Consider the following 10,612-nt stretch of genomic DNA (forward strand, 5'->3'; position numbering starts at 1 on the left):
CTGCCCTTACGGACCATAAAATGAGTTTTACATATCTAAACGACTTCAAACCTTTTGCTACTGATCACATATGATAAATAGATTATTTTAAGCCTTCTGGGAATATAAAAATATCAGATTTAAGTATCGAACCCGGAAATGGCCTTTAATCGCCTTATTAAGCGTTTTTAACGCAAAGTATGTAACAAAATTATATTGGACATACCCGGGTTGATACCTATTGATATAAGAGGCAAATTATAATATTTTAACAGTAAGCGAAGGTTGATAAACTCAGACTCCAGTTTTGAGCTTTTTGGCTTATGTGAAATTACTAAAATACCCCTACGGGGCGTAGTTTGGTTAAATTTGATAAATTTCACATATATGCTTTAACCTACTGATATAAATTAGCAAATTATGTATTATTGCTGATTACATCAGACCTGTAACTCAGGTTGTTACTTAAACTCTTTTATAAACTTTTAAATGACCAAACTACCCCTACGGGGCCTAGTTTGTGTTTAAACACGTTTCGGGCATAATGAAAGGCATCTTACTGATGTCACAACACATTTGAGGCATAATTAACTTAGGGGACCTGTCTGTAGCTCTCATGAATACCCGTCACGCTTATTACGCGTACGGTTCGGGTTATGTAACAAGTTTACATAAATTAGCCGAGACGGGTCAAACCTTAACGGTTTTATCTCAAAATCCAGAATGAGAATAATAAACCCATATTAAACAAGTCTTCAAACTTGTCGGGTCTAAATCACATTCTATCCTGTCTTCGCTTAATCGTGCGTACGAACCGTATCTTTGAAACTAGCCGGTCTAAGCTTAAGCTTAATTAAAGACCCGTTAGGATTCTAATAGGTTATTATAAAACCTTCGTTCCAGATTAGGAGTACCAGTAAAAGCTACGTGCATTTTACTTATTGTGATTTATACATTGCTCAGGTAAATACTTTTAACTTATTTTCCGTTATACGGGCTTGGGTTACGGTATATAGCATACCGCTTGATCGGGCATCAAATTCTCCACCGTTGAGTGGGTAATTGAATAAATTTGATCGGCTCGTTTAAACAGTTTTGTTACTTAAAGCCTTTGGGGGGTTAATGACCATGTCCCGGATATCCTTGGCAGCATTTTACGAAATGGCCACGACCTTGACATTCGGGTGTAGGCGTACACCCGGCATTATGTCCGTAATTATAAAGGTATAGCCGTTGGTTACCCGCCACGGTTATATGCTATGTGGTGTGTCTATTAATCCTTAACCCGGACAAGATCCGGGCTACTGAATGCACAAGAAACATGTAATACGTTAACAAGATTATAATATTAAATAATTCTCCCAAGTTAAAAAGATTAATTTTGCCTCTGTGCATTTTAATCAAATGATAAAAGATATTTTGTGCCACGTGCATCCAAACCAATTTTCAATCATTTTTCAAAATGAGTCGGTTAATTGTATTTACCAGTGTAAACTGACGTATTTTCCAAAAAGGCTAAATGCAGGTACTATACGTAATTGGCTGGATATTTCTCCTTAGCATCAATAGAAGTCTCGCAAGCTTAAGATGCCTAACGTCTGTTGAACTATTGTTGCCATTTTATATTCGATCCTAGTGTGGATAAACTTCCGAATATTGTGACATTTGATATTACAATAATAAATTCGGTTGTATTATATTTTCTCAATTGCTTCCGCTGTGCATATTAATATTGTGTTGTTTGACTATTACGTTACCAACCATGACGTCACGATACTCCCCCATCGGGCCCACCGGTGAGACACGTGGAAATCGGGGTGTGACATTTGAGCTCCAATTCAAAGGGCAAATCCGGGAAATGTTGATGAGAGAATAAAGAAAAGCCGATTTCTAAAATCTGCTGATTCCTTGATTTAGTTTTGCTGAAAGTTATTGAGGCAGGTGATTGTGTTTTTGTAGTTAACGTTTGTTGAACTTTAAGTTGTATTCAAATTCTATGAAGTACGTATGTCTATAAACAGTTTATATTGTCTTTTTGGGTAAACAGTTAAATTGTATGTAATTGATATATTAACCGATAATCTATGTTTATAGTTGTCTTTTAGGTATAATAGATAACACGTTTTGGTACAATATCTATGCACGTATCTATATGTTCTATTAATATGTGTTATGCATGGTTGTCTAAGAAACGACTCGTGTTTGCAGCTCTCATTTTTAATGAGAGTACTAAATTCTTTGTTAATGACATTATTCTCTTAACATCTGTTTACCAACCTTTGTAATTTCTGTTGACTGACCTTTTTAACATAGGTTGACTAACATGCATATCTGTTTACTATCTATCCATCTGGCAAGTTCTGTTGTAGACAATGGATAAATTTTTTTAGTAAAGTCTGTTCGAAAGCAACAGAGGTTTTTAACAGTTAATAGACAACAGTAGTTTGCTATCAACATAATGGAATTGTTGTTCAATAAACCTATTGACCATTAGTGTATATTAATTATATAAGTCTGCACTAATTATTTTTTTACTCTCTGTCAATATGGGCTATGCATGGTTTTCTAAGAAATAGATGTTTGTGCTTAAACAGATGTTTGGTCATAAACAGATGTTTTGTCTTAAACAGATGTTTGGCCTTCTATATCTGATATTTGGACTTAAACAGATGTTTGGCCATAAACAGATCTGTGGCATTAAATGAAACATCTGTTTAAGGTCAACATCTGATTGACTATTGGTCAACATCTGATTAACTTTTGGTCAACATTTGTTTCAATTTTGGTCAACATCTCATTTAGTATTCAACAGAACTTTGAATAACTCAATATCTGTTCAATTTGTAAAGTAGTACAAAAACAAACTTTTTTACAAAATCTTAAGTCACCCTATCATTAAAGTAATTTTGTAAAGTAGTTTGCTCTCAACATAATGAAATTGCTGTTGAATAAAGCTATTGATCATTAATTTATATCAATTTTGTAAGTCGGCAGTAATTATTTTTTTACTCTCTGTCAATATATGTTATGCATGGTTTTCTAATAAACCTATTGACCATTAGTATATATCTCTTTTATAAGTCTGCACTAATTATTTTTTTTACTCTCTGTCAATATGGGCTATGCATGGTTTTCTAAGAAACGACCCATGTTTGCACACGGGTCTTACCGTAGTACACATAATAAAAGAAACCAATTAATGGACACGTGTCGATACGAGAGACATCTATTTTTTAGTTTTCTTGCCATATATTTATATTTATTTTTATTTTAAAAATTACAAGTTTTAAAATAATTTATCAAGTTATCACATATTTTAAGTCGACGTTTATCTATAACTATATCTCTATATTTATATTTATCTTCTAATATAATCTTTATACTTATCTTTTGTTTATTATTTTACGAGTAAATTGCACAAAACTTCCTTTATGTTTACTCAAACTTGCAGGTTCCAGCCTTAATGTTTAAAACTTGCTAAAAACATCCTTTAAGTTTATTTTGTTGCTAGTTTAATCCTTTATGACTAACCAAGTTAATTATCTCAGTTTATTTCCCTCACATGCCTAACATGTGAGGATCCCACTATCGTTTGATGACCGATATCAACTGACTCGCAAAATGGAATGGGGATGTGGTGCAAACACAAAATTGCCTGAAACCCAAGCAAAATTGCCTCTCTTTTCATTGGAGATTAGTCCAAACACAATTGGATCTCTTAAATTTATGGGGCTATTCACATGGAGCAAGCCCTTTTTCATTCCGAGCTATCAAATCCACTTAGAGGAGAGATCCAGCCCGCGTTTCGCTGACTAAATGCCAAACAAGCCATATTTGCAGGTTGATAGCCTCATGTTATTTCTGTATGTGAATTCAAATTGAAAAGTACTTTGTAATTGTTTTCCTCTTTAGTTTTGATTATTTGATTGAGATAACATGTATTAAGTAGGGAAGAATAAAAACTAATATTTAGGTACAAAGCATTGGGTCATGAATGGGGAAAGAAGAAATAAGTGAATTTAATGGTCTTTTGTAATACAAAAGTTTATAACCTAATAATAGAAAAATAAAAAAACAGAGTAAAATGTTCTAATATGTAAATAGTATATCAAAGTTCTTTTTACCAAAAACGTATTTTGACTCTGTGTGTTAACCGATTACATTATATTTATTCAAACCGTGTAGTACACGTGCTTATTCAACTCATGTTATACACGGGTAATTAAAGATGTAACTTTTTTATTATATAAAAATATATTTAATCAATCCGTGTAATACACGGGGTTCTAACCTAGTACTATATAAAACATAAAAGAATTTACTGGCATCAAAAACTTGTATATAACATAAAAGAATTTACTGCAATCAAAAACTTGTATATGCTTTTACATTCGTAGTTTTTCATTTAACTTTAGGTTATAGTTTATATAGCTCATAGACCATCCAGAATACCCATAGCTCATCTCATAAACATTCAAATGTTGGGAATGGATATTAGCAAGAAGCAAACAACCTCTAGACTCGAACAACTTGTAACCCGTTGATGTATTCGGCGGTTTGTATGCTTGTTAAAACAAGTCTCTCTACGTCGAATGCGAAAAGCAAACAGCTTCCATTCACACTCTTCAACCAATGTATCCCATCATTCCAATATATTCCAAAGCGAAAACAACGTTGCATACACATGCGATAACAACGTTGCAAGTTGCACTAGACGTTCAGTCGGAGTACGATGAACTTTTGGTTGCGGTTGCACTAGACGTTCAGTCGGAGTACGATGAACTTTTGGTTGCGGTTGACGCCAAATGTTGCTACAAATTCATGAGTAACTTGTTGGAAATCCAAATCAAGTTTGTCTTGATCATAAGAACTTGTAAGTGCAGCGGATATATGAACTTCATTTGCAGACATGGTTGATGCAGGGAATGCAGTGTGATTCGAAAGAAAGGATAAAAGTGGACAATTTGATTAACGGAAATTGTCTTGATGCCAACAACATTTGCCGGCAGTCTACATAAATACCATAAGATATGGCGGTTGTGTTTTGGCGGGTAACTGCTGTAGCAGTTATTTGAAATTCGGTTCCCGCTAAACACCCGCTTATTACATATAATTAACTTATCATATCTAACATGTTCACTTATCGATAATTACATAACTAAAATAAGTATAACTAAGTTTATAATTCTAACATAACCCCTCTAAACTTGGTTATGCTTATGAGCTTGTTTGATCACGCTTCGGTTTGCTTCCTCAACGGCCCATCTTGCTTGATTGAAATTGAATCTCTTTCGTTTCTTCATTTGATTCCAGTTGTCGTCCCTCACACCTGCATAAAACGCTACTTGTTTTGGTTCCATTTCATTGTGCACTTCTTCTGCAGCATCATGTCGGCCGCCTCCCAGGCTGTTTGTCTTCTTGAGATCCCCTCTTGAGACTTCATCCTCTTCACTCACCATTCTTTTATCATGCACTCTCTGTTGAACCTTCTTGAATTTGTAGTAGTATTCTAGGGTGTCTAAGTACATAGCATAAACTATACGAATGAAATCACCATCTTTGTATTCAAACCCCATATCTTTAGCAATGATTGGCCATAAATTTTCTGTTGTTACTTCACGATATCCTCCATCCTTATCGACTAATGTATACAGATCCAGTAGATCTATCTTATGACTGTCTTTGGTGCAAGGAGGGAATGGTCTATGAGTGATTCCCAAGTATTCATTTAGAAACCATTTAACCATTTCTTCGAACTTCTTACTCAGTTCATATTTATATTTGAATACGTATTCGCGATCATCTAGCATACTAATCACTGCTTTACAATCATTAAACTCATGAAACTCCAATGATTTTAAAATCATTAGATTCCAATCAATCTCGGTTTCATCCGAGACGTTGAGGGTTTCGAAATATGAATTCAAATAGTCGTTTTTGAATTCATCATCTATCCCACACATGTTTTGCAACCTTTCTTTCTCCTTTATCCCCAACTCTTCCTCTTTTGTTAACCCCGTCACTTCATTTTTAGTGTTCATCACCGGAGATGAGAACATGGGGAATATTTTGCATGTATCACCGGTTCTCCGGACTGTAAAACCTTGTAACGTTAATTGTTCTAAACTTAGAACATTTCGGTTAATGTCCGGTGAATAGAAAACACTAGGAACGCTTAGTGTTTCATTCCCCATTTTTACTTCGGCTATCCCCACTCCTCGGATGAATAAGAAGTTATTCATTCCGGATCGTGTTTCTACCCCCATGATGTGTTTCACTCTCTTAAAGACATCTATGTTGTTCACAAAATGATGACAAAACGTTGGATTAACATACCAGATATCCTTCCATTGTCCGCCGTCGGTACCCGTAACTATCATTTCTTCTCGGCAATGAACTTCTTCTCTCTGGGTTCTTATTCCGTTGTTGATTGCTTGCCGAATGAGTTGTGATTCCTCATCATTTTCTTTGGATTTACAAGTGTAAATCTGATGACCGGGCAAGTGACAATAATAACACAACCGTTCTCGTCGTGTTCGTCGTTTTCTTTCATTCTTTTCATCGATGCAGTGTTGGCAGGGCATTAAGGTGTTGGTCGGTTTCATCTCTGCATCATGTCTTTCCGTGGCTCTGATACCACTATGTTGGAAATCCAAATCAAGTTTGTCTTGATCATAAGAACTTGTAAGTGCAGCGGATATATGAACTTCATTTGCAGACATGGTTGATGCAGGGAATGCAGTGTGATTCGAAAGAAAGGATAAAAGTGGACAATTTGATTAACGGAAATTGTCTTGATGCCAACAACATTTGCCTGCAGTCTACATAAATACCATAAGATATGGCGGTTGTGTTTTGGCGGGTAACTGCTGTAGCAGTTATTTGAAATTCGGTTCCCGCTAAACACCCGCTTATTACATATAATTAACTTATCATATCTAACATGTTCACTTATCGATAATTACATAACTAAAATAAGTATAACTAAGTTTATAATTCTAACATAACTGAACTTGAGGTTCATAAGTAGCCCTAGTTATAATGTATCGGGACCAAAACTTGGCAGACATTCACTCTGACAGTGAAGCTGCTTCCAGTCTTGATCCTACCGTTTCATCTTACTACAACGTTCTCTATCCTCTCGGCAGTTTTAACAGTCTCGATGTTTGTATTCATAGAGATCTCTACTCCAAAACAGGTAATTAGAGGAGTTATTGTTGAGCAAAAACATTTTGAAGGGCGGTATGCAGTTTCATTTACAAATGTTTCATGACTCATAATAGCCTTTTTTGTACAGCAATTACCAGTATCATAAAAATTGGAGAAACAAGAAAGATCACATATGGTAAAGCTTGAGTAACTGCATCATCTTCGCCTTCGATTTCATTTGCGGACAGATTGTTCTTGTTTTCAACAAATGCATCGAAGAAGTTCTGGTACCCTGTTTTACGTTTAGAAACACTCGAGCTTGTCACCTTCAGCATCTCCATTGCCTGAAATTCACAGTTTTGACTTTAGACAGTCAAATTAACAGTCTTGCTATTATTTAGCTGAATTTGTAATACACTTATAATAATAAAAAAAAAAAAAAAAAAAAAAACTTTGAAGACATTCATTTACCTGGAAGCTGAACACAAACTGTCGCGCTTTCTTGCTCACGCCCACATTTGGGTGAGACTGCAGCTTCTCATACATAGCGCGAGCTTCATTGGATCTGTCAGCACGGGAAAAAAATAAATATCTGATTCTGACAAAAATATATAAAATAACGTGTAAAGTGCCAATTTCGTCCTGAGGTTTGGCTAGTTTTGCGACTTTCATCCAAATGTTTGTTTTTCCGCATCTGGATCCAAAAGGTTTCATATCCTGCCATTTCATCCGGCTCATTAACTTCATCCATTTTTCTCCGTTAAGTTAAGGATACTTCCCTTTTTTGTTAACTTAAAGGGCAATTCAGTCTTTTTCACTATATGTTAAAAGACCGAATACCCCTAAAAAAGACCGAATTGCCCTTTAAGTTAACAAAAAAGACGGAATTACCCCTGACTTAACGGAGGAAAATGGATGGAGTTAACAAGCCAGATGAAAATGACAAGATTTGAAGCATTTTGGATCCAAATGCGGAAAAACAAACCTCATGGACGAAAGTCGCAAAACTGGCCAAACCTCAGGGACAAAAATGGCATTTTACTCAGTAACAATTTTGATTTGAAATTTCCCATATTAGTTGGAATGTTACCTTTTAAATAAATTCCTTAAATATACTAAATTTACCAATTTGCCATCTGCATGATAACTAAGTAGCAATAATAGCAAGTCTAAACCTGTTGAGGGAGTCTTGACAAATAGACCATTGCAATGCAGCTAAACCATGAAGTTCACTCTGCATGAATCATATCACTCATCGATGAAAAACCACAACGCGCTAATCACCAAGTTAATTTTGTCATGTTGACGGCTACTAAAAAGACCATTTTTAAGACCGTTTTTAAGAAACACTACCTGGTATACCAAGTTACCCATAACCTTTTCATAAAAGGGGATTGCATCCTTGAGCTTACCCATCTCCATTAAATAATCACCATCCTTCAAATCCTATATATGTTGATAGAAATGCTAAGAACAGATTATGCAGTTATATTAAACAAAATGAAAAGGTTACATGTGAAAACGGTACCATCAAGTTTCAAGCACACCTTCTCACATTCAGCTTTCAACTTAGGATCGATAAGTAAACCCATCTGCCGGTTATATGCAGCAATCATTTGCCGTGTGCGTGCCTGTTTTGCAGCCTTGGATTCTGCTGTTTCGAGCACCTCTCCGGGTCGAATAGTTTTCCCGCCACCGTACTGAAATAATATTTAGTACAATATTAGAACATAACTACTCCTCATCTACTTAACTCACAACGAAACACGAACAACATCTTACCGTTTTGGAAATGTTATTCGGTCTAGGGAAAACTCCCCATGTAGACACTTTGGGCTTGTAAAGTTCGGTCTCATCTTCCGTGGTCGCATTCGAATTCGAGGTTTTTTCCTTTCCAAATTTGCTTGTATCCCCAACAATGATTTCCACATCAGGCAAATCCCCTGATGGAAAAGGATCACTTATTGGAATCAAGCCAGCTGGCAATCCCCTGCCTTCTTTCTTGTCCGCAAACCCTAAGCCCACAAAGTCAATTGCTGAAACTTTGGGCTCATCCTTCTTATCAATTACCTCAAATTCATTCACTTCCTCAAATCCTATAGCACAAAGTTTTAATCAATAGTTCACATAATAATCCATGAAAATAAACAAGCAAAAGTACAGGAATTTAAGAGGAAACTAAACAGTTGCAACACCAGAACTGTAACAGAACTAACAATCATCACATCTAGGGTTGTCCATTTTTACCCAAAATCCAAAACCGACTGAATCCGAAGCCACCCAAACCCGAATTAGAGAATACCAAAAAAGCCTGAACCTGACCAACCCCAACCTTATATGGGTAAGTTGGGTCAGTTATCAGGTCACTTTTTCTCGCCCCCCCCCCCCCCCCCCGAAACCCAAAAGTTAAGTTTCGGGTATTTTTGAATATTATCATATTATATTGTCAAATGAATGTTTGAATCTTGATGATAATTTTTTGGTAGCAATATTAATTTTGATGATATTTTGTAAAAAAAGATAGTATTTTTTTCATTTTTTACATCTAAACCCGAAAATTGAATAACCCCACCCGAACCCGTATAATCCGAACCAGACCAACCCAAACTTTTACAGTTATCGGGTCACTTTTCCGGCCCAAAAACCCAAACAACCCGACTCGAAAAAAACAACTGAAGAACACCCCTAATCAGTAATCACATCCAATCAAGATATAGCCTTTATTGCACAAACCTTTATCTTTGTCCTCAATGGAGATTGACCCATCTTTGTTTTGGCCAAATTCTGAATTTTTAGAAACAGGGTCTGGATCTTGAGCAATTTTGGGAGTAGGGTTTGATTGGATTGATTTCTTGTAGGCTTTGGCTCTGGCTAGAGCGAGCTTAACTGGGTCTGGTTGCTGTGAGTCATCATCTTTGAGGGCCCTGATCAAAGTGATGTTTCTTCTGTGAGTTGTTTCAGTTGAGGGTTTGATTAATATGTTGGATAAAAATGGATATTGTGTCATAGAAGACGCCATGGCATGGTGTGTGAGAGTTATGTCGGAGAGATTTTGCTTCCATGGATGAAGATATGGGTGGTTCTTCTATTCCACGTGTTATCTTTCAAGCCTTTGAAAATCAGTTGTATACGTTTGATCGAGAACTCGCTAGTCGAGTCGGTGAGAATTAGCAACTACTCGTGATTAATAGGATCGGTTTTTTTATATGTAACTCTTAGTTTTATGTATGCATATACATATTTTTATATGTAAATATTTTTAGTAGCTATGTTTTAACTCTTTTTTCAACTTATTTTTTAAGTATACAAAATTAATTGTTAGGCTATCTCCATCCATAACCTTCTCCAACCCAACCTTATAATAAAAAACTAATTTCTCTCTCTTCCACATACACAACCCAACCTACCTCAACCTTCTACTCACATTCACAACCCAACCTTTATAACATTTTTTATTAAATATATATTTTTATGCTTATTATTT

General features: G+C 35.6%; 1 protein-coding gene across 1 annotated transcript; it reads right to left on the bottom strand.

Moving 5' to 3' along the window:
- Positions 1 to 7,193: 7,193 nt before the first annotated feature.
- LOC110918334 lies at positions 7,194 to 10,244 on the bottom strand. Its single transcript, XM_022162667.2, has 7 exons — positions 9,862 to 10,244; positions 8,911 to 9,224; positions 8,676 to 8,828; positions 8,482 to 8,574; positions 8,304 to 8,362; positions 7,600 to 7,693; positions 7,194 to 7,472 (listed from the first exon to the last, which is right to left on the bottom strand). Exons 1-7 carry the CDS (start codon positions 10,145 to 10,147, stop codon positions 7,254 to 7,256), a joined length of 1,218 nt encoding a protein of 405 aa, XP_022018359.1. The 5' UTR covers positions 10,148 to 10,244; the 3' UTR covers positions 7,194 to 7,253.
- Positions 10,245 to 10,612: the final 368 nt, after the last annotated feature.

Source organism: Helianthus annuus, chromosome 16, assembly GCF_002127325.2.
Source record: "Helianthus annuus cultivar XRQ/B chromosome 16, HanXRQr2.0-SUNRISE, whole genome shotgun sequence".
Lineage (NCBI taxonomy): Eukaryota > Viridiplantae > Streptophyta > Magnoliopsida > Asterales > Asteraceae > Helianthus > Helianthus annuus.